Consider the following 25555-nt stretch of genomic DNA (forward strand, 5'->3'; position numbering starts at 1 on the left):
CCCTCCCCTGCCCCCCCCCCCCCCCCCTTTTGAGACAATAATTTCAGCATATAGGTCACACCGGTGTATAAGTCATTCCCTCCTTTTTAGGACCCACTAATATACATAGAAAATAGACTTATACAAAGGTTATTATAGTAATTGGTCTAATTATTTGATTAACTGGCAACACATTAATATTGAAAAATATTAAATATGTCAGATTCAACAAATAATTAGATCAATTATGTTAATTGAGAGCTTAAGTTGGAATGAAAACCAGAAGACCCTGCAGCCCTCGAGGACTGGAGTTTGACACCCCTGATCGAATACTTTGATGGCTAGAAAAAAGACATTAGCACTAGGGTGTGTGCTGGTGCTCGTACTCGTAATTGCCGTTAAGAAGTATTTATCTGCAGATACTCAATAAAGCTGTTCATTAACACATTGATTTCAAAACAAGAAAAGCTGTTCTTCCTTTGCGTTTGCAATTGAGTGCCAATCAATGGCAATTATCTTCCACATTGAGTGTTTTAAAAACCGTTTGGAAGGCAATTATCCTCTCATCCCAGGCTCTGTACTGTCGTAATGAATGGATTTATTGCATACCTGCCGACTTTAAACACTTCTTAAAAGCAATTAAGAATACAAGCATCAGCACACCCCCAGTTAGCCTGCGCTGTTTTACCAGTTGTAATCAAATACCGTGACGCTTGCTGTCTTCCAGTTTGCCCTGATGCTCTCTTCAGTGAACTGGGGAAGTCTCGTGTCTCCAAAGTGATTAAAACCCTGAAAGAAATCAACGTGGCTTTCCTCCCCTGTGAATCTCAGGTAAGGAGTACCAGACACTTTGCAGCACCCCTCCCTAGTGCAAATCAGTCAATGAATCTAATAAAACAAATGGCACTTCCACGGATGGAAAACATGTTAAAGCATAAGTGAGCAATGTAAAGAATAATGAGGTATGGTAAAGCACATTAATGGCAAACATGGCAAACCAGGGTAAACTGGTAAATGCATAGGTAAATGCATAGTGTAAGTATGGGGGACAACTGCAAAAATAAACTTTTATAAGGGTAAACCTAGATTTAGTATGAATAGTTCATGAAGTTTCATAAACTCTTGCGATAACCCTCATTCCTATATGCCTGTCTTCACAGGTTTACTCCCTGGACAACCCTGATTCTTTCCACTGCTTCTTCAGCCCTCACCGTGCCGCCGACAAGAATAAGATGATGGAGACCCTGGCAGAGCAGATCGCCACGATCTGCGCCACGCTAAAGGAATACCCGGCTGTGCGCTACCGCAAGTGAGCTAAGAGAAAAAATTACCCGTTTCACAGACCCCAAGCAAGTTTGGTAGTTGGAGTCTTATTACCATCCCTGCTTTGGCTGTAGTTTAACATCACAAGATTTGTGCTCCCATTTTGCAGATATTTTGATATGCTTCAATCCACAGCTTGAGTGTATCCACATGTCTCCAATCTTCTGCAGTCTTGCTAAAGGTCCCCAATTAACTCTTAGGGCATCTTGAAAAGAACTTTGAGAGAGAGTTTAAATTTAAAATGTAAAAACTTGTAAGGGTGTTAACAACGGAAATAAAAAAAGTACAGGTACATTATTTAAGTAGTTGTAGCAACACGTGGCGACGTATAATGCTATTTTTTGGAACTCCGATACTTTCTCTTTAAAGCATGTAGCTGAAATTGTAAAGTAATTAAAAGTACGAACGTCCCTGGGAGTCTCTTTAGCACACACACCAACTTGCAGAATGGATAAAACTGTGTTGAAAATTTTTAGAAAAAGCATTTGAGAGTGTAAGGGGTGTACTGTTACTGTGTGGGTATCTGCTGAGAGAATGAGAGAGACACAGACACAGAGGGTTTGACTCTGAAACGCCACACAGGCGTCCAGGTTTTATTATTTACAAAGGTGCAATTGCAGTGGTTTGTGGCCGCCACTAGGGGTAGCCGAGCAAGCAGGTAACACACACAGTGTGGGAACAGACAAACAAAACAAAAAATGCAAAACCGAATACTGTACAAAACACAGAAAATAAAGGTGACCGTGTCAAGGTCGTGCGCTACCTCTGCTGTATAGGAGGGTCCTGCACCAGGAACACTACACAAGCACCTCCTCTGTAATCTGGTTTGGGATCATTCCGCAATCCCCTAAACTAACCCTCTGCACTGTTGAACCAACCCCAATTGCAGCACACGACTGTTGGTAAACTCCGAACTATCAGGGTGAAATAGGCTAAATGCAGAAGAGAGCATGCTTGAATTGTAGCGTCCTTTTATGGTACGACGCTCCTCAGGATACGCAACCCCCCCCACCCCCCGCCAATCAGAGAGGCTCAGTCATTCCGGCCCTATCAGCGCCTCCCTAACAACCGGTTGCCTGGCAACACGCCTTCTGTGGAGCAGCTTAGCATATCCTGCACTGTCACGTAAGCTCAAAGAAGCCAGCGACAGGTCTTCCCCTGTCACAGAGAGCAAAGCATTTTATGAGATTTTTAACTGTCATAACTGAAGAGGTGGCGGGGCTGCGCCTCGGCAAGCCCAGAGGTGCCGGGACTGTGCCCCGTCACAAATTAAGCATGGCTTCTATTGTTCAATGGCAGTTACTATGTAGTTTGATATGGAAAACAAGCAGTTAAAATGTATTGTGATTTGCACTGTGTTGCAGCTGAAAGGGTTGCTTGCAAGCCTCTGAAATACTCAGAGCTGCATCTGGAATTTAATAACAGCATTCCGAAATGGGATCAGGAGTGCAGGGACTGGAAGAAAAAAAATGCAGTTTTCGGAAACTTTCCAAAACTTTAGAAGCTTACGACAGACTGGATTCAATATAAAACTGCCACAGTGAAGGAACACACCTCTCCCTGCTGTGCACTAGTGCGAGCAAGCTGATTTAAATTACAGCGTTGTGTGCAAGGTGATCAAACTCATCTGCGTCACTATCTCCAAGACATCCAGGATGTATCGTCAGGGCTTCATCCGAGCTGCGCGTGATTCCAGGAGTCCTCAAGGGTTGCTAGGTGACAGCAGCAGGTGGCTGATGCAAGTTCACTCAACAGTGTAGAGCTCAGCAGGTTCATAGCTACCCCTAATGTTTAGAATTGAGTGTAAATATAGTTTCCCTGTCATCCTCTTTTTATCGGAGACATGACAAAGTAATACAAAAAAAGAATTGCTGCACCCTGCTGTCCTGTTAAATATATATATATTTGGTGACACCATAAACCATAAGAGCTGTTATAACCTAAAGTAGTTCACTTCAGCTCCATTTTTTATTTTTTTAAATATAAAACATGTATCTCATGACTGAGGGTTTATAACAAGGGCAGTTCTCTTTGTTGTGTTTTTATTTACTTGGTCTCGGATGAATGAATCTCTGGCTTCAAGTGAGGGAATCAATAGCGGAAATTTTCAGTGCTTGGAATTTTTTTAAATAATAACAACAGTCAGCAGGTTAAAAGAAGTAGAGAGGATTCCATTAAAAGTAGTTGGCAAAGTCATAAATAGGCAATGTGTCGTCACGTCGCTCATTTACGACTTTCCGATTTGATAATTCTATATGAAATATGTAATCCAAAGCTCCCTCTTTAAATTTAGCGTGAGCCTGGCTGAGATCAATGAATTAATATGTTAATCTTGTCCCAGTTAGTGTATTGGAATGTGTATTGTAACTGCATGGCAGTAGTTACCCCTATTAGAAACCTATTGAGAAATGGACCCTGATTGTTGTTACTGGAGCATAACCAGCACGCTGGGAAACTCTTCCTATAGCTCTGCTTTGTTTACTCTGCCTCCAGGGGTCCTGATGACAACGCCATACTGGCTGAAATGGTGCTGGACCGTCTGAACGCTCACAAGGCTGACAATCCCAGTATGGGCGAGGTAGGTGGGACATACAAGATGGGCTGTGCTTACTGTCAGATCACAAAGCTCCATCACCAAAACTGCAAGTCCATTGAAAACAACAGAGCTCTGGAGAACTTCTTATTTCACTAACGGGTTGATTTGGTCAGCCTGTACCCTGATAAGCCACAGATTTTTACTGGAGAGGTTTACAGCAGCCAGACTGTAACCAAGCAGTATTTCATTTAACCATAGAGATGTTTGTGTTTTAAATCATGACGCAAAGAAATGGCTGTCATCTTCAAATGTTATCCATGGGAACAACTTCTAGCCTTTTATTCTGTCTGCTACTTTTTGCTGTGCTTGCTAATCTTCTACTTATTTGTGTGTGTGTGTTTGTGCCTGTGTGCCTTTGTGTGTTTGTATATTGTGTGTGTGTGTGTCTTTCTGTCTGTGTCTGTTTGTGTTTCAGTGGGCCTTTGTGCATGTTTGTGTGGTATTTTTATTCTCTCTCTCTTTCTCTTTCCCTCTGAGCTTCCATTTCACTTTCCTGAAATCCGCTGACTGCAGGCGTGTGCTGCTGATTGAAAGGCAAGGTCCTGTCATGTCTCTCTTCATTGTACATCCAGTAAGCACAGTCTTAGATCTTCAAGCAGTGCTTTTTGAAGGTGTTCATATTTATTTTAGTTCCTCTTTGAAGATCAAGACATGTCTTTATCCAGTGTTTACTTTTGCTTTGCTATTATCGATTGATGCAAATTTTATTGGTTAATAAGAAAGAGCCTCCAGCGACTGGATAATAATATACAATAAAGCTAAAATTAAGATTAGTAAGGCCTTTTTTTTTCACAGTTATCATGGATTTCACGAATTCCATGAAATGTACCCATTGCTGTGTAATATGTCATTCCCCATGAAAATTCCCATTTCTGAAAGAATAGTGTAAATATACATCTTTTTATCACTTACAAATAAATACTGCAAACGCTTGCCTCATTGACACACAACCTGTTACACTGCATTTAGGAACCAGGCAGCCAGTTTAGTTTGCTTCCAGTAAATAAGAACATAAGAACATAAGAAAGTTTACAAACGAGAGGAGGCCATTCAGCCCATCTTGCTCGTTTGGTTGTTAGTAGCTTATTGATCCCAGAATCTCATCAAGCAGCTTCTTGAAGGATCTCAGGGTGTCAGCTTCAACAACATAATTGAACACACACTGCATAGAGTGGCATGATTTCTTTCAACAAGCATTTACTGTTTGTCTGGTAAGCATTTAATATTTAGGAACATGTGTTGTATAATAACTAGAGAAAGATTATCATAGCATTTAATTTATTTCATGATTAGCGATTGATAGAGTATAAGGACCTGTATCACTATTTACATTGCTCTCTCGTTATAAGGTGTCCCTTTATACAGTGGAACAGGTTATAAGGCGGTATGGTCATAGCTCCCATTTTCCCCCATAATGCCATTGCACTAGCACTTTTATATTGTATCGTATTCTTCTTAAAAGGGGGAACACAAATTGTCTCTTTCTTACCTATTTCCCTCGACTACCTGTGTTGTACATGTAATGTTGTGTCTTTGTCAAAGGTGTCTTGACAGACATACAATACAGGGATGGAAATAAGACTCCTATTGCATAGCAGTTTCACCCATTCCAGGTTTTACTACGATCTTGATTAGGCAACAATCTCAGGTGCCTTATTAAACTCACAGTAAAACCAGCAAAGGATCAAACTGCTATGCAGTGGGAGTCTTATTTCCATCCCTGCAATGTTTTATCCCTGTTTCACTGTTCAAAGCTGGTCTTGACTCTGAAAGCTAAAAGTGGCATTTCCACATGCAAACATTTCCTATTGATTGCTCAAAGAAAACAACTCATGGAGATATTGAGAGTTTTTAAATAATCTCCTTTTAGTGAGACTCTTTGATCAGTTCATGTGATCGACCCAAGTGACAGGTTTCTCCTTGTAGATTTCCCTGTCCTTAAGAAAACATTAAGAGACAGCAGCAATAAATAGATTGTAATAATCGATTAATTACCTTGGTGCTCTATTCAGAGCCTCGTGTAGCTAGCAGCACTTTCCTTGGTCGTTGCTAGACTAAAGCGTTTCTGTCTGTATTTGTTTTGTCATGTGAAAGGTCAGAATCTGTCATGCATATAATACTATAGCATTATATTATACTGTATAACAAGGATAGCAAGGATGAAGCGCCACACCTGCTTAGCAACACTGTTCAATTTGGAAAAGTGGGATTTCCAAAATCAGATAAAAAAAAAAAATTAAAGAAACCACTGAACCTGAAACAGTTACTGGATAGTAGATCTCTCAACCCTTGTCATTTAAAAAAATAAATAAAAAAAAACTCTCTTTCTAAGATTTTCACCCTGCTGATCCTGTTACGAGTGAGCGTTTACAAGGAGCCACTCTGCACAATTAGAAACTAATACCCGCTGACACTGCAGCCTACTCCAGTCCCTCATATTTATTTTGAAATCCTTTTATGTATGAATGTCACCGCTTGTTCCCCCGGACTGCAGCTGTACTGAGTGCTTTCATAAATTACCAGTTAATGATGACCGGTAATGAAGATGTGGAGCAAAATGCCTCCCTTCTCTTTATCAATCTGGAAAGTGCTTATTAGGAAGCGCATATAAAGCTATTACAATTTCATCAAACACTTGTTTACAGGAGCTTCAAGTGCTTTCTGTTTTCGATATAATTCTAATTCAGCATGAATTTCTTTGACATACAGAAGCTTTGTTTTTTTGTTCTGTTCTGTCACTTGAAGTGAGGTCGTGATTGCTGTACGAAACAAAAACACCGGAATATAACTAAACATAGCCAGCAGTATTTGTTCACATCATTGCTCACCACGCGCATATATCTATCTAGGGAGATGCTTTCTTTTTTTCACATTGTATACTATAAAGTCACGATAAATAAATCAGAAACAATCAATTATTAGAGATCCTTTCAAATCCCATCTGAAATAAATAAATACATCCCCCCCCCCCCCCCCCCCCCCCCCCCCGCCCTCATACACTGATTTCACCATGAAATATGCACAAGCAGCTCATCGCCATCCTCCGTTTCACATTGTTAATGCAGCAGGTCATTCAACCCTTTAAGGTACAAGGGACAGACGTGCCCCACAAATAAAGTGATGCTAACGTCCCTGTTTTTGCAATGAGGTGCACAGAAAGCATAGTTTTACTAGATAGATAGATAGATAGATGGATGGAACAAGAACTACATTTTATCCTCTTTTGCTACTGTTTTCACACGTGAGTGAAATTATTTCAGGAGTTGAATCCGGGAGTAATTAATGCAGCTTTGCTCCCTGTTCTGTTCACACTAGAAACAAATTCCCCATTTGCTGCAGTTTTTCTTCAGTGTAGACACAGTAAAGCTGGAGTTGACTCTGCAGTGCAACTCTGTACTCTGAGCATGTGTAAAGCACATTTTAACATGCATGACACGTGCAATCAAAAAAGTAAGTTGCATTCTTTTTTTAATGTGGCTTAGTTTATTTAGACATGATAATGAAGGGTACAGTTACTCCGGTATTAATTAACGCAGACTCGAATCTACCCCAGGAGGTGGATTAGTTAGTCCAGTATTGAGTCGCACTCATAGACACATTAAAGTGGAGAGTGAACTAAACAGGTTGCGAGTCTTGCTTTAGCACACACTCAACACCGATAAAGCACCACATGCAAATGGTATTTTACTGCCCATCAGTCCTAATGTATCCACAGATACAAAAATAATGTATATGATGTTAAAGTGTTTAGAGGCAATGGGAATGGAGCTGAAACATCTTGGAGCTACTCTGTAATTTAGTGGATGCCCCCACTTCGCACTAACCTGTCCCTGTCTCATTCTGTGTCTCGCAGGGTCCGGACAAGGCTCGCTCCCAGCTGCTCATTGTTGACCGAGGGTACGACCCTGTGTCCCCCGTCCTACACGAGCTCACCTTCCAGGCCATGGTGTACGACCTACTCGACATCCAGCAGGACGTTTACAAGTAAGCGACGATCGCAGGCACAGGACGTTGTTTCTAGCAGTGCTGCCTGAACCAGTTATTCGATTATTTGGATTGAGCGTGCCTGTCCGCAGAAATCAGGTGAGGAGGGTTCACTGGTGTTCATCAGGCTAATATACCGTTCAAAGTGAATGCTGCTTGGATTTGTGATGATTGCTGCTTTTCTTGGACTCCGTGGAGAGCAATGATCCACACAAATCAAAGCAGCTCTTTCTTTACTCTTTTCACTTGGACCGGTAAATTAGCCCAATCAACACCAAAGACCCTCACCTGTAGAGAGCTCCATCTGAATAATCAGTTTGTGCAGCTTTAGTTCCGACATATATAAAAGTAGGGTACACTGAGAATCTGAGAATCTGGGAGTACACTGAATTGTGTGCTGTGTGTCCCCTCAGGTACAAGACAACAGGAATCGGGGAGTCCCGAGAGAAGGAGGTTTTGCTGGACGAGGATGATGAACTGTGGGTGCAGCTGAGACACATGCACATCGCAGATGTCACAAAGTGAGACCCCATTCCGCCCTTTACAAAGTTTTCTATAGTACAAGCATAGCAACGTGTGATAAAGCACAGTGAAAGCGTGGCAGAGCATAGGTAAGCATTGTAAAGCCCTGAGGGGTATGGTAAAGCAGTTTCAGATACTTTAGGCTTTACTGTAAGATTAATAAGACTCTTATTGCAATTTCTGCCTTTTCCAGGCCTTGCATTCTGTGAGCGTAATAATTGCGTAATGCACGCTGCAAATCTTAAATACACAACATGTCGATGTCTTCTGTCTATTACAGAAAAGTAACAGAGCTACTGAAGACGTTCTGTGAAAGCAAACGGATGAGCACAGATAAGGTACGTAAAAATTCAGAATAACCCTCAAACTGTAAAAGGAATGTATTTGATGCATTACGTGGGATAGCGGGGTAGCATTTTACCCCGGGGCACGTTAGAAATATTAGTGCCGACCATGTAAAAGTCATGTATTTGATGCATTACCATGCATTCATTTTTTTTTGAACTAGTGTTTTTATTTGTTTTTGTTTTTTTTTAAATGGGTCGACACAGTTCTAAAACCAACCCAAAAAACGGACTAGGACTATCTGAGGTTTCAGAGAGCTACTTGTTTTCTACCTACTGTATTGTTTTAGCTTAGTTTGTTTTAGCATGCAGGGATCTTATTGGATTGAAGCAGAACAGGCTAAGCTGTGAACTTCTGAGTGACTGAGTCCTTACAATTCATCTGCACTCCTTCTGTCTCGTAGGCCAACATGAAAGACCTGTCTCAGATGCTGAAGAAAATGCCTCAGTACCAGAAGGAACTGAGCACGGTAATTAGGATTTACATAGTCTGTTGTATAGGGCTGTGATAAAAAAAAAAGCATGTTTTGCTGTAAAACTGTTTGTAAAAAGACTGTAAACCTACCCAAATGTGTTTCCTGCAGTGTGTTACATTAGATAAGACATCTGAATTTAAAAACGCTGCTGTATATCAAATCCCTTATAAAAATGTACCATGGTACATTTGCATGGTCATTTTGAAGTTTTCTCATGTCTTTTCCCATGGTTATACTATTCATATACCATAGTTTACCATGGTTTGCCATGTTTTTAATATGCTTTACCATACCTCTCTGCTTACCTATGTTTTACCATTATTATTATTATTATTATTATTATTATTATTATTATTATTATTATTATTATTATTATTATTATTATTTATTTCTTAGCAAAGCCCTTATCCAGGGCGACTTACAGTCGTAAACAAAAATACATTTCAAGAATCACAGTACAAGTATTAATACAATTAAGAGCAAAATAAAATACAATCACTTCGGTTCTAGCAAGTACAACTATATGACAAAATACAATTCAATAACGGAGCAGATAACAGTGTCAGTGATAGTTACATCAGGATATAATTAAATACAAAATACTACAGATTAAATAACACTTGTGACAGATTACAGTACTCTAAAGTACAGGATTAAATGCAGTAATGCATGCTTATTACACTTTGCTATGATTTTACTATGGCAAACACTTTTATAAGGGTTAGGTTACCATGGTTTGTTTTTAATATGCTTTACAGTGCTTCCCTAGGCTTTACGATGCTTTCACTGTGCTTTATTACACATTGCTGTGCTTTTACTGTGAGAAAGTTCTATAAGGGAGGTAACGTTATCTGTTTGTGTTCCGCAGTATTCCACACACCTGCACCTGGCTGAAGCGTGCATGAAGAAGTTTAAGGGAACCTTGGACTCGCTTTGCAAAGTAGAACAGGTCAGTACTAAGTGATTGTAGTTAACAAAATAATTCCATAGCATTTCCACACCCTGCTCATCCAATCACTATACTGCAGCGCTCAAACTGTTTTGAAGGCAAGTGGTTGTAGCAAACAAAATAATTTCATAAATCTTGTCTGTCATGCACTTCCATTCACTATAATTGGTCTCAAATAGGCAGTTTTGTAAAATAAAGCATGATTTACCAAACATGTGTTTTCATTTTAAAACATGCTATCTGGGACTACACTGGGTTAAAGACATTTCTGTTTGTACCAAGTAACAGATTTCCTGTAAGGAAAGCAAACTAAGAACTTTCTTTAGTACCAGATGTCAAGTTTTAAAAAATAAAAATGCACATTTGCTATAACATTTGTTTCTTTCAAAACCGCACATTTGAGACCTGTGTGTTGATGCTAGATTCATGAAATGATTGTGTTTGCTAAATCCACGTAACCAAACATCAGCTGGATTTATATGGAGGTAAAGGAGAGGGGCCCTCAGTTTGAAATGGTTCTTTACTTGTTTTCACCATTTAATTGCTTCCCTTTAAATTTGAGCACGGTTTTGATTAGCCTAGCCTAAAAACCTTGAAAAAGCGATGACGTAGCATCTCAGTATCTCCTTACCCTTAAATCATCTACAGCAGTTTAGCAGCGATTAGGATTGGCTCCATCCCCAGGGCTATCAGTTTGATATTAGTAAGCTAGTCAGCTTTGAGGAATTCTCTTTAGCTCTTTTTAGATCATGTACACGTGCTGTATTTTTTTAAAAGCTGCTTTAAAATGTTTTTGACCCTTTACTGCCCTGGGTATGTTCCAATACCTATTTAAGGCCTATTTTCTCAATGTAAAATATATTGGGCACTGGGCAGCAGTGAAATGAACACACACTGTCCTTGCAGCTTTCCCTCTGAATAGGCACGCATTACTTCAGTTTCAAACACAGATTTTCGCACATTTGTGGAGTAACAAGCTGAGATTAATAAGCTGAGCTCCAGGGACAAAACCAATATTAAATATCACTATTGGAATTAATAATAAAACTACCCCCAGAATATATGGATTATATAGAGGAAGGAGAGCTGAGCCACAGATCCAAGAAAAACAAATCGCTGGGTAAGTCAGTTTCAAATTATAACACTAGTTTATAAGAAATGCTTCAACAGTGTGCAAAAAATATATACAATCTTCGAACAAAGTTTTCTTCCCCCAGTTAATTCTAACCCACGCCCTTAGAGTACAAAAATACATTTATATTTACAATGCAAACAGTTATACGAAAAAACAAAACAAATATGAATAAGTCTGTATAGCAAACTGCAAGAAGAGAGTGTTGAATACAAAAAAAAAAGTCATTTTACACAATATAATGTCCATCTGATAGCAGATCAGGAGCGTGAATAATCAAACAAAACAACAAGAAGAAATGAGCCTTGGATAACAGGGTGCTTGTTTAACCCCAATATAAACAAAACAAAACAGAAACAAAACAGTTCTCCCAGTCAAAGTAATCCAGCAGAAATGTAAAAAAAAACGAACAGTTTGATCTCACCCAGCATCCTGGACCTGTTTCCAGTACCCTTGAAGTCCAGGTAATGTATTGGGAATGATGTAAATGGAAAACCGGAGGAGATGGCAGTGACCTTGGGAGAAAGGCAGCAAACAACATAAAATAAATAAGTAAATAAATAAAACGGTACGCATATACACTTAACTCAGTTAAAAAGAACACAAGAATAATGAAACGGCAAAGCACTTTCTATTTACCACTGAGAATATCTTCTTTCACTGAGTTTTGTTCCACACGATAGCTCCGAAAGTTGCTCCCTCCTAACAAACCCGAACCCCCCTTACACCAGAACAAAAGAAACAATTTAAACCCACCTGACCCGTTTTTTCCTCTTAATTAGGAAAGTGGTTTGATTGTTAATGCATTGATTGGAGCTCAAATTGATTTTAATTACAGAACCCAGACCATAGAGATAGTGCAGAGATGGTGTAACTAAAATGTGAGGAAAGAATGACTAAGAAGCTTTAGTTTCAGCTTTTTTACCAACAAACCCTGTTATTAAGTTAATTTATCTTAAATTATTTAGTCTTATCCGTACAGAACACGATCACCTGACCAGGTTTCTGCCACTAAGTGCAGCAGGCGGCAAATTACTTACGCTGCTGTGATGTAGCCAATGCCACAGCGGCAAATATAGAGACTGAATGACGAGCACCACATTAGAACAAATTCTAGTCCACGGCTTTTGGGAAATTACAGTTTTATGAATGTACAGCTGAGCTTGGTGTATTTTGTTCTTATTGGGTTTTTGTTTTGTTCAGGATCTCTTTATTTTGACCCCCTTTAGGATTTAGCGCTGGGAATGGATGCTGAGGGAGAGAAGATTAAAGACCCGATGAAGAACATTGTCCCTGTGCTGCTCAACGCTGACCTGGAGCCACACGACAAGATCCGAATCATCCTGCTGTACATCTTCCTAAAGAACGGTATGCCTGCTTTCAGGACACCACTAGAGCCACAGCATCATCTACGATATGGCTGTTAAAACCTATGAGAAAGAGAAATCTGCAATTACGCTACACTTTTTTGTTTTTTGTTTTATTGTTTTGCCACCTCTTAAAGCCGCTGTAGTTGTAACATAATCCCTGCCTAGCCTCTGTGCGGTGTTTAGATCATTTTTTCACTTTCTTTTTCACTGTTGATTCAGGAGTCGCTGAAGAGAACCTCACCAAGCTGATCCAGCACGCCAACATCCAGCAGGACAGCAACATCATCAGGAACATGCAGAAGCTGGGCACACCTATCATAGCCGGGGTGAGAACACCTCTTACCTTCCTAAAAACCTCCGGAGGGGCATTTATACAAGTTTCTTTTTTTTGTTGTTGTTTTACTGGATCTCATTTGGAAATCTGTATTTTTTTAAAAGCTCTTTTGCAGAGGCGTCCCAGGGGGAAGGCAGGAGCACATTACAGTTACACACAAGCATACAGCAAGCACACAGTTTCACAATCCATGTATTATTTTATTCACTTCACATCACGTAAAATCACAAGGCTGGTTCAAGTTTTTAAAATGAGAAAGTGACTCTGTGGATCTGGGTAGTTTATTTAAGTCTTAGGGGGCAGCAAAAGCTTCACTTCCAATAGTTCTTCTCATTGTTGGTATTTTGAAATATTTAGTATCACCGACATTTCTTAAGGCATAAACACAATTCAACAGGTTATTGAGATAGACAGGCAGTTTATTGTTTGCCCCTTTAAATACGATTTTACCAGAGGGAATATAGCAATGGTTTATATTGAAGGTTAAATTAAATGTTTAAACTTTAGCCAAGGGTTAAAAGGTGTAAAATGTTACTTCCGTTTGAATCACCATCTGAAATATACAGTCCAAATATAGGTGTTAGCCTTAGTGTTTTAATAGTAGAATGTGTACTGCGCAGCCTAATTTATTCCATATGCAACATTTCACAGTGTTTTCCATACACAGTTAAATGCTGCAGACACGCAGTCTTGTAAACAAATGTGTGTTCCAGTAATTTATACGAAGCAGGGATGGAAATAAGACTCCCGTTACGTAGATACTCATTTAATCCATCCCTGGTTTTAATAAGACATATCTGAGATTGTTGCCTGTACACTGGCTAATCAAGCTTGTACTAAAACCTGGAATGGGGGAAACTGCTGTGCAATAGGAGAGTTATTTCCATCCCTGCAGAAGTGATGGAGGGGGTTTTATACTGGATCTGAAAACACAGCAAGGGGATGGACGGTATAACGAGAGTGGACTTTAGTTATTTTGCCTTTCTGTACAGTTGCCTTGTGTCGGAAGGTTTCAAATATCAGGGATGTAATTTTTTTTTGTTGTCGTTGTATTTATTTAATTATGGTTTTCCAGTCGACCAGCAGTGGAAAGATCAAACCAGAAAGGAAGGAACGCACCGAGCCCACTTACCAGCTCTCACGCTGGATTCCCCTCGTCAAGGACGTGATGGAGGTGAGAAGAGATCTGCTGCTGAGCTCTGCGCGCGTGTGTGTGCACCCTTATAAAAGTTTCTCATTGTAAAAGCATAGCAAAGTGTAATAAAGCATGGTGAAGCATAGGTGATGTAACTTAAAAAAAGGATGGTGAGTAAGTAGATTCAAGAAACTGCACAGAGTCCTTTTCTTCAGTCAGTTGTTAGGTTTATTGAAATATGCAGGGAGTCTGGTCCCAGGTACAGGACAAACAGAATACTCGTTCTTACAATTGTTGCATGACATTAAATACCCTTCTGCATAGGTGTCTCTCTCCTCCTCTTTCTCTGACACTTAACCAATAGAAAAGGTACAACTCATTATCCTGTTACCATATATTTCATTTAGTGTGAGTGTGTGTGTGTGTGTGTGTGTGTGTGTGTATGTGTGTGTGTGTGTGTGTGATCTAGTGTGAAGACCTCTGAACTCAGTGCATTCTTCAGACCCCTGGTGCCACAAAGGTCCATACATCTGGTTTTTGTCTTTGGATCTCTCTGAAGTCTTAGAGCCTGGCTCCTTCTGGTCCCCTTGAAAACTAGCTTTATGACCCCCTCATAAACCAGCTGTATTTTCTAAGCAAAAACCTGTTTAACTAGTTTTATACCCCATTGGACTCCCCGAAGGGCAAACTTCTTTCATGTCCGGGCTGGAGGCCAAAGGACTTGTTTGTACAGCCTTGTGCTGCTGGCCAGTCATTTGCTTTGACACAAAGAATCCTTTTCAGTTGTCATAACTTCTCTACCATATTGCCTTCAATCTACTTCCAATGTGCAGTTGTTTAAGTATAGTTAAATATACGTTAACTTGGTGTTTTTCTCAGCTCTCTGCTACCATCCATTGCTCAATGAAGCTGCTACTATTTCTGCTTGCTCGGAGTCAATGCAGTGCAAGTATCTATATACCCAGAGTATATAGCCAGCTTTCATCTATCACAGCAGTGCTTGCATTTTTGGAACTAACAGTTTTTTCTATCCAATGTTAAATCACTTTTCAGAAAAATAACATGAATACAGCCGTCATTCCTCATGCGTAGCAAACTGCTATTCAATACTTGTTCCATGTTTTCCAACAATAGGTAAGCATTGAAAAGAATAGCGAGGTACTCCATGGTAAAGCATATTAATAAAGATGGCAAACCAGACTAAACTTTGGTAAATGCACAGTATTAACCATGGGGAAAGCATGGCAAAACTGCAGAATACTGAGGTAAACTTAAGGATCTAATCAAGTTGAGAGTGTATTTTCTCTTTTTATGACAGGCCTGACACAGCAGAGTGCATGAGAAATACACTCTCAACTAGATTAGGGGTAACCCTATGGTAAATTCATTGTGCAACCATGAGAAAAGCATGGGGAAAACGTTTCACTAAAATTAAGATAACCGGTCTTAACAAGCAAGTCATTCATTTGCTTTGCTTTGTTACTTGTTACAGTTTATTTTACCATCTGTATTGCAGTACATCTGTGATGAGGTGAGACTGGAGCTGGGGGTTGCAGATGGTGGACTAACTAGTTCACTAGCCGCTGTTTTAACAATGCAGAGAAACTGCACATGTTGGATTTACCTTTTTCATTGTGTCATTGTGTCAGTGTGCTGCTCCCCTAGAACATGCTGCCTTTTCTAAGTGTTCACTTTACTGCAGTCAGTGTGTTCAGGTATGCAGAAATCTTTAGCTTTTAAATGTATTCATGTGATCCCGGAACTGAATGGTATTACCGGTAAGCCATAATTGCAGCTGTAATTAACAGTGGTGATGTAATTCCTTCCTGCAGGATGCCATTGAAGACAAGCTGGATAAGAACAGCTGGCCCTATGTGTCTGACCCACCCCCGACCGCCATAACCGGACATCCAGTGAGGTAAGAGAGGGGGCTGCAGATCTGGAACATGAGATACAGAGATCCAGTGAGGTAAGAGAGGGGGCTGCAGATCTGGAACATGAGATACAGAGATCCAGTGAGGTAAGAGAGGGGGCTGCAGATCTGGAACATGAGATACAGAGATCCAGTGAGGTAAGAGAGGGGGGCTGCAGATCTGGAACATGAGATACAGAGATCCAGTGAGGTAAGAGAGGGGGGCTGCAGATCTGGAACATGAGATACAGAGATCCAGTGAGGTAAGAGAGGGGGCTGCAGATCTGGAACATGAGATACAGAGATCCAGTGAGATAAGAGAGGGGGCTGCAGATCTGGAACATTATGTAGGGTTCAGTTTACCACAGTCAGTGCAGGGATGGCAATAAGACTCCTATTGCATAGCAGTTTCACATTGCAGGTTTTACTACTAGCTTAGCCACAGTATATAGGTAACAAGCTCAGATGTGTCTTATTAAACTCAGAGTGAAACCAGGCGTGGATCAAACTCCTGTGCAATGGGAGTCTTATTTCCATCCCAGCAGTGTGCACACGCTTACAAATATATATATACAGACGTGCTCAAATTTGTTGGTACCCCTCCACAAAAAACGAAGAATGCACAGTTTTCTCTGAAATAACTTGAAATTGACAAAAGTAATTGGCATCCACCATTGTTTATTCCATATTTAATAGAAATCAGACTTTGCTTTTGATTTTTTATTCAACATAATATTGTAAATAATAAAACAAATGAAAATGGCATGGACAAAAATGATGGGACCGCTAACCTAATATTTTGTTGCACAACCTTTAGAGGCAATCACTGCAATCAAATGTTTTCTGTAGCTCAATGAGACTTCTGCACCTGTTAACAGGTAGTTTGGCCCACTCTTCCTGAGCAAACTGCTTCAGCTGTCTCAGGTTTGATGGGTGCCTTCTCCAGACTGCAAGTTTCAGCTCTTTCCATAGATGTTCGATAGGATTCAGATCAGGGCTCATAGAAGGCCACTTCAGAATAGTCCAATGTTTTGTTCTTATCCATTCTTGGGTGCTTTTAGCTGTGTGTTTTGGGTCATTATCCTGTTGGAGGACCCATGACCTGTGACTGAGACAGAGCTTTCTGACAATGGGCAGTATGTTTCGCTCCAGAATGCCTTGATAGTCTTGAGATTTCATTGTGCCCTGCACAGATTCAAGGCACCCTGTGCCAGGCGCAGCAAAGCAGCCCCAAAACATAACCGACCCTCCTCCATGTTTCGCTGTAGGTATGGTGTTCTTTTCTTTGAAAGCTTCATTTTTTCGTCTGTGAACATAGAGCTGATGTGACTTGCCAAAAAGCTCCAGTTTTGACTCATCTCTCCAAAGGACATTCTCCCAAAAGGATTGTGGCTTGTCAATATGCATTTTAGCAAATTCCAGTCTGGCTTTTTTATGTTTTTCTTTCAAAAGTGGAGTCCTCCTGGGTCTTCTTCCATGGAGCCCACTTTCGCTCAAAAAGCGACGGATGGTGTGATCAGAAACTGACGTACCTTCACCTTGGAGTTCAGCTTGTATCTCTTTGGCAGTTATCCTTGGTTCTTTTTCTACAATTCGCACTATCCTTCTGTTCAATCTGGGGTCGATTTTCCTCTTGCGGCCGCGCCCAGGGAGGTTGGCTACAGTTCCATGGACCTTAAACTTCTTAATAATATTTGCAACTGTTGTCACAGGAACATCAAGCTGCTTGGAGATGGTCTTGTAGCCTTTACTTTTACCATGCTTGTCTATTATTTTCTTTCTGATCTCCTCAGACAACTCTCTCCTTTGCTTTCTCTGCTCCATGTTCAGTGTGGTGCACACAATGATACCAAACAGCACAGTGACTACTTTTCTCCATTTAAATAGGCTGAATGACTGATTACAAGATTGGAGACATGTCTGATACTAATTAAAGAAACTAATTAGTTTGAAATATCACTATAATCCAATTATTTATTATCTTTTCTAAGGGGTACCAACAAATGTGTCCAGGCCATTTTAGAATATATTTGTAGAATAAGCAATAATTCATCTCTTTTCACAGTTTCTTTGCTTTATTCTACGACATACCAAAGGCATGCAAGTATACATGATAAAATAGCTTTTAATTTCATCACTTTTCAGGAGGAATGAAGCATTATTTCAATGAGCTGTAAGGGTACCAACAAATTTGAGCATGTCTGTAGATATATATATATATATATATATATATATATATATATATATATATTTTTTTTTTCTTTTTGTCAATGTGTATCAGTAATAAACCATAATTCCAGTTTATAGAGTATAGTAGAGGATTACTGTAAGATATAAACTGATAGCTGCCCTACAATTGAGAGGTCCAAGTTGCTTTGCCACAAGTGGGCTTACCAGCCGTTCTGACCTTGAGCGGGGAGAAAATCAGCTTGTGTCTTATATACTTATAAACTATCTCATGCAAAGATACAGTATTTCAGATTAACCCCTAAAACACTAGAAACATAAAAAGCATGTATGCAGTCCTGTTAAATTGGTTCCTTTCCCCAATGGTTTACTTATAAAGGAGGAGCCTTGATGGGTCGAACAACAGCCTCACCAGTTCCCAAGCTTTTTTATTTGTTCTTATGCTTCCAGCACAAAAAGACGCTTATTCTGTAGTGAGGTGGGGAGGAATATCAGTGTTGCGCAGGCTTCAGTGCACAATTCTTCACCTATGAGTGCACAGTGCAACTCAACTGTGCTTCCCCTCCATACTTTAGAATAGGTGTCTTCTATCAGCACCTCAAATAATGATCTAAACAGAAGCAATGCCAGGAAATTCTGCATGACAGGGTAATAAACAGGCAGGGATGTCAATAAGACTCCTATTGCACAGCAGTTTCACTCATTCTAGGTTTTACTACAAACTTGATTAGCCACAGTGCACAGGTAACAAACTCAGGTGTGTCTTATTAAACGTGTAGTGAAACCAAGAATGGATCAAACTGTTGTCTTATTTCCATCTCTGAACAGGCAGGAAACATTAAGATGTAATCCCTTGTCTACTGTTTATCATCCTATTTTATACTATTTCTTTGTTATAAATTATGTGCATTTTGCCACTGCTTTTTAAAGTAAGATTAAAACCAATTTTTATTATTTTACTGTATGTAATTTAAAGGGGTATTTTATCATGTTATCTTTTACTATTTCTCAATTGTTTTATGTATACATTTTTTGTTGTTTTTATCTGTAAAGTGCTTTGTGGTGTTTAACGTGAAAGGCTATGTAACAAATAAAGATTGATTGATGGATTGTTCTTCTGCTCCCCCTCCCTCCTGCAGCAGCGCCAGGTTCGGTCACTGGCACAAGAACAAGGCTGCGGTGGAGTACTGCACCGGGCCCCGGCTCATCGTCTTCTTCATCGGTGGAGTGGCGCACTCGGAGATGCGCTGTGCCTACGAGGTGACCCGAGCCACGGACAGCAAGTGGGAGGTGCTGATCGGTGAGTACCAGGGCCACGGCACAGCTACGGAACGCCTCCCCGTTTCCACATAAACAGGGTTACCATATACAGGGGTGAAGTTCTGCCCGTACTCTGTACCGGGACTTATTTATTCAGCTTTTCATCCAACGCAGATGCATTCCATCCACTCACACAGTCCACTAGCGCAACGTTTCTCAAATGCGCTTTCATTCAGCACAGTTCGTGCTGCTTGCATTGTTTCCTCGCACTGCTTCTGTTTCTGTTAGCTGCTATTGGGCACCGTTAACGTCAGTATAATCATTGATTGGCCGAGCTTTCATTCTGATCAGATTTCATTTTGGCATGAGCCACAAATCTCTGCCGATTTCGCTTTGTGTCAGTGCTCATTCGTTGATCAGCGAGAGGAGACCTCAGCAGTGCAACATGAAAACAGCGGTGTGGAGTAATTACCTTTGTGAAGTAATAATTATTTTCTTTAGTGCAGCGGAGAAACTAACTGAAACGACCGTTGCTGCACATAAATTTGAAGGCAAAAATCCACATCAATGTTCACCATAAATGTACATAGCTGATAAATATTAGAAATAATTATCATAACACGTTTTGCCTTGCACCGATTTACCACATTGCCAGAATTTGCAAAACAGGATCAATAAAATGCTGCTTCAGGTTCGGTAAGCGAGTCGGGATACAGATGTAGGTGTGCTTCACGCTTTTCAAACACTGGCCCAACTTGCAAGGTACATGTTAAGCATTGTGCGCAACGTTTTGTTTTGTTGTGATCCTAGTATTTTCTGTTATGAGGACTGTAATGAACAAAAACTAAAACGGTGAGGTGTTTTTTCTCTTTACAATGCCCCCTTTTCTAAAACATTTTGAAGAGTTTATTTAAGTTAAATGCGAGTTTTCACTTGCGTGTGAAAAAAAGGCAGAAGTAAACCGCAATAATGATATTACTTTATGAAAATGTGTCTTTTGCCACTTTGTTTCTTGTGCAAAAACCACAATACCAGGGATAAAAAAAAATACTGTTTCTGCCTGAAAAATCTTTTTCTGGACTAGATCATGGTAATTAATCTACACAGAAACACAACAGAGAAGCACACAGAACATATTATTGTAAGATAAGTAATAAGTACAAAATAAGTAAAAGAAACAGGCATATATGTTCTAATCCAAAGCTATTCTTGTAGCATGGCCAGGTCCTGTTGTAGGTGAGTATTATTATTATTTGTTTATTTAGCAGACGCCTTTATCCAAGGCGACTTACAGAGACTAGGGTGTGTGAACTATGCATCAGCTGCAGAGTCACTTCCAATTATGTCTCACCCGAAAGACAGAGCACAAGGAGGTTAAGTGACTTGCTCAGGGTCACACAATGACTCAGTGACTGAGGTGGGATTTGAACCGGGGACCTCCTGGTTACAAGCCCTTTACTTTAACCACTGGACCACACAGCCTGCAGGGTCTGGAAAGTATGGGAGTGATTTCAGAGAATACTGTGGAGATTAAAATGGCCAAGTACATCATCATCATCATTAGTAGTACACTGCTGCTGTACCCTTGAGCAAGGTACTTTACCTAGATTGCTCCAGTAAAAACCCAACTGTATAAATGGGTAATTGTATGTAAAAATAATGTGATATCTTGTAATTCGCCCTGGATAAGGGCGTCTGCTAAGAAATAAATTATTATTAATTATTATTATATTAGTAGTAGTAGTGCCTGTTACATAATACATTTGAGGGGTATTTTAGCCCCCATTGTGCATTGTTTGACTTAGACCTTTTTGTATCATTCTTTCATAGCACAGTTGTTGTTTTTTATACCATTTTTATAACATCATCCCTTTTTTAGGATATCTTGAAACAAAACTCCCTCTCTACAGCAGTTACTGCATAGTGTAATATTTCTTAATGCTTGTCATTTAAGGTTTAACTTAAGTGTTATTACAGTACATGACTGAGTGGTACATGCAGAGGATACAAAGCTTTCAGTATTGTCAACTTCCTTGTTTATGGTGAATTGGTTATAATTGATCAGCTATTTTTTAAGGCTTATTTTGTATTTATAAATGTATCGTGTACCGATATGTATACATTTTAAAAGTATTTATTCATTAGCACTCAGATTGTCTCAATTTTTAAATGTTTACACTGTGCATATGAGTACCTGCACTTCCTTGTTGAGAATTTTACCCCTGTATGTGTATGTGTGTGTGTGTGTGTGTGTGTAGATATATATATATATATATATATATATCTGTTGATAGCTAGCTAGATAGATAGATAGATATGTATATAATTTAAATTGTTTATAAAAATGGCTGTGTTACTCAAAACACAATAGAGGACTAACTTAACCACCCAGCTGCCCATTTATTTTGGCAATTTCCATGTTAAATGCTCATTTTGTGTGGGGGGGGGGGGGGGGGGGGGGTGGCAGATTTTTCATTATTAGCCCTCCAATAAGAAATTTTAGACACTTTTCAAAACAATTTTTGCTGTATTTTTTAAAATACACACTTTTTTATTGTGATTATGGTAAATGGAAATACAGTATTTCAATAGAACCTAAATAACAAAATAACAATGTGTTTACAATTGAGCATTATAATATAGATCACAACATAACATCATTTTTTTTTCCAATGGCAGCATTATATAAGTATAAATAACATATGTTTTTACAATGGCAGCATTATAATAACATAATACTCGTGCAGGCAGTATAACTTTTTAGAACTTATTTTTTGTGTGATAGATTTCAAAGCATACGCCCTTCAAGTCCTCATCAATACTAACGTGTTTATTTAGCACATATACATCAGAAATCTTGCGTTGCAAATTTTTAATCATGTCATATACAGTATCTTCCCCAGTTTCAGGCACGGATGTATAGCGCTGTTGTATCTGTGAAGTGTAGGTACAATAAATAAATAGGTAGTTCTGACCAGTACCAAACCTGACAAGGCTTCCTTACAACCTGTAACACCAACAAATAAATACAGAAATCTCCTCATTTTATTCTCTGTAGATACACAGGCATCCATTTTTCATTCTCAGCTGTGTGTATACAGATGACCCGGTCTGTCAAGTGCATTTCTTAGGGACTGCTGCCATCTGCCAGTAAAAAATAAAACTGCATACACTTTTACAATACAGTTTTCTTATTTTTTCATTGAAGCACATTAAAAAGACGTGTTAAACTTTGCAGATGCACATATAAGCACCTGCACGCTATTCTCACGGGAGTGACACATTCAGACTTGCATGCGCTTCACGTGGAAATCACAGGAAAAGCAAAGGGGTGCTTAAAAGGCAAACTTGGCTGGTGGCCCAAGATAAAGTAAAAAAAATCGTAAAATTGTAAAACATTTTTTAAAAATTGCCATGGTCCAGGAAGTTAAACAGAATATTAATTATTAAACTGCTACAGTTTTGTACTTATAAACAATGGGATGATTTAACAATTTTACTGTTTCTGACCGGGACAAATAATTTGCAACCAGTTTTCCCAGGATGTCTGGTAACTCTACACAGAAAAGCATACAGAGCAGCGGTGTGCAACCGATGGCTCTTGAGCTCTGTGTGTCTTGCTTGCTCTTTCTATTTGGAAGTGGACTATCCCATTCAAGACTCTTCATGTATGTTTGTAAGTGTTCCGTGTTCAGCAAGCCTCCAGGGATTGTCACAGCTATATGCTTTACCAGACCTCTCTGTGATTTACACTGCTTACCTGTGCTTTACCATGCTTACCTGTGCTTTACCATGCTTACCTGTGCTTTACCATGCTTACCTGTGCTTTACCATGCTTTCACTGTGCTTTATTACACTTTGCTGTGCTTTTACTATGGTAAACGTTTATTGGGGAGATAGCCACTGAACACTTATAAACATATTACAGGTCATTAAATTAAAAAAAGAATTAGGATTCTTTGTCATTGACATTCTGAGTGCAAGATCTACACTCTCAACAAAGTGTCGTTGCTGCTAATAGGTTCCAATGGGAACAGGACTTAAATGGGTTTGAATCAACTTGAATCAAGGGCTAGTCTAGTAGAGGCAAGTACAGTCAAAATGCAAATGAACTGTTGTTTTGTTTAAACATGACACGTGTTTAATGAGCACAATCAATGAGTTTGATTCTTTGCTGCATTTCTAACAATCTGACTGTGTTGCTTTGTTTTCCTGCAGGTTCTACTCATGTCCTCACTCCCACAAAATTCCTGAATGACCTGAAAAAGCTGGACCAGCCTTTGGAAGGGAGCAGCTGAGAATCTTCTTGAGAAGATTCCTGTGTCCTCACCGCCTCACACCCCCTCTCTGTCTTATTCTGTATTGTTACTATTGCAGTGCACACATAGACCTGGCACCACACCACACTTCCATTTCTACAGCACACTTGTACAATTACTTTAATTCTGTGGGTCGAAATTTGAACTCCCATTGCATAGCGGTTTTACTATGAGTTTAATAGGACACACCTGAGCTTGTTACCTATGCACTGGTGCTAATCAAGCTTGTAGTAAAACCTGGAATGGGTGAAACTGCTGTGCAATAGGAGTCTTATTTCCATCCCTGTACTTCCAAGGGTTGAAATGTGAACTCCCACTGCATGGCAGACATTTGAGACGCTCCAGTACTGTCGGCCTTAACTGTAATATACCCATTCCATCAGCTCCACTAGCCCAGTCTTTAGGACTCGATCTTGCCTTGTTCCATTATCAAGCTGGGGTTGCCTGCTGCCTTCTCTATCGCCCAGAGACCAAAGATCACCTACATGTATCACGTTCTTGAATGATTCCAGTTCACAAATTTCTTAACCTACCTCCGATATGTCCCTGGTAGTAAGATTAATAGACCTTAATGCAATTCGAGGTCTATGTTGCAATCCTTGCATTTTATTGCTCGTGGACGAGATCGCTTCTAAAAACCAAAAGCTGTGGACAGTACTTATTTTATCCAATCACAATATAGCTACACACTTTTTCTGTCTGTTGGCTTCTTTCTTAACCAGATTAAACACGAAGAGTGTTGATTGGGTAGTTGTAAATGGGTATATATACCAAAGCGTGTTAAAATCTCTCCAAACCAAAAATAGTGCCTTTAAAACTGCCCTGGATTATAGTGCATTTTTATTGTTATAATAATTAAAACTGAGAATGCTACTGCTTTAGAAAGCACTTTGCAATTTAGCTTGGAGTAACCCATTTTAAACTGGATTAAACTTTCCTTTGACGTTGATAAACTGTATACAAACCTACACTGCTCTCACTCCAGGTTTGTCTTTCATGTGTGTCGGACTGACGTTTACAGGCTGTTCATCTGTATTATAAAATCTGAATAAATCAAATAAAATGAGCCCGGCAAGGTTAGCCGGAACGATAGTCAAATTAGCACCAGCATTAAATTAATCTGGCTACACACGCTCCTACAGAATATGATTCAGTGAAAATATTTTGGGGCAGAAGGTTATTTAAATATCTACTCTCACTCTCTTTAATTCGGTCCTTTAATCTCAGTGTCAGGTGTGCTGTAATTAACCATTTTGTGATTTTGAAAAAAAATAAATAAATAATTTAAAACCTGCGTGCCTTCTACTGATCAACCATATTATGTGATGTGATCAACTCTGTGTTGTATTACTATCAATCCCTCAAGCCCCCCACGCTCCCCTTCCTCGTACTAATCAATACTCATTTGATTAGCTGTTGCCTGTTACACATTGTTCTGTTAGGGTTATCAATTGATCATATTCGGAATCTTAATCACGCAAACGGAATACTAAGAGTGTCTTTACCAGTGGTTGTTTTTATCGCACCTTTGAGTGAATCAGAAGTGTGTTATCGATTGTTTTGAGATGTGACAACATCAGTGTACTGAGTGTGGTCAGCTTGCTCCCCATCGGCCATTCTGAAGCAATGTGTTACTCTGTTAATACAAGAAGGAGAGCACACAACGGGGTAGTGTTGTGACAGTCTTTCTCTAAAAGTACGTGATCAGTGTCCATGCTTGAATGGTTTTGCCT

The 25555-nt window shown here is 39.6% G+C and overlaps 1 protein-coding gene across 1 annotated transcript in view; it reads left to right on the forward strand.

The window, feature by feature from the left end:
• Positions 1 to 24519, forward strand: part of LOC117962607 (syntaxin-binding protein 2-like) — a 39403-nt gene extending 14884 nt beyond the window's left edge. Inside the window, exons 6-19 of the mRNA XM_034913672.2 lie at positions 707 to 810; positions 1140 to 1288; positions 3796 to 3880; positions 7752 to 7882; positions 8296 to 8403; positions 8685 to 8742; positions 9153 to 9218; positions 10093 to 10173; positions 12535 to 12673; positions 12895 to 13001; positions 14085 to 14183; positions 15977 to 16062; positions 19383 to 19543; positions 23722 to 24519. Coding sequence (XP_034769563.2) covers positions 707 to 810; positions 1140 to 1288; positions 3796 to 3880; positions 7752 to 7882; positions 8296 to 8403; positions 8685 to 8742; positions 9153 to 9218; positions 10093 to 10173; positions 12535 to 12673; positions 12895 to 13001; positions 14085 to 14183; positions 15977 to 16062; positions 19383 to 19543; positions 23722 to 23801 — 1454 coding nt within the window. The 3' untranslated portion in view covers positions 23802 to 24519. The remainder of the gene's footprint in view (positions 1 to 706; positions 811 to 1139; positions 1289 to 3795; positions 3881 to 7751; positions 7883 to 8295; positions 8404 to 8684; positions 8743 to 9152; positions 9219 to 10092; positions 10174 to 12534; positions 12674 to 12894; positions 13002 to 14084; positions 14184 to 15976; positions 16063 to 19382; positions 19544 to 23721) is intronic.
• Positions 24520 to 25555: the final 1036 nt, after the last annotated feature.

The sequence above is a fragment of the Acipenser ruthenus genome, chromosome 36, assembly GCF_902713425.1.
Source record: "Acipenser ruthenus chromosome 36, fAciRut3.2 maternal haplotype, whole genome shotgun sequence".
NCBI lineage: Eukaryota > Metazoa > Chordata > Actinopteri > Acipenseriformes > Acipenseridae > Acipenser > Acipenser ruthenus.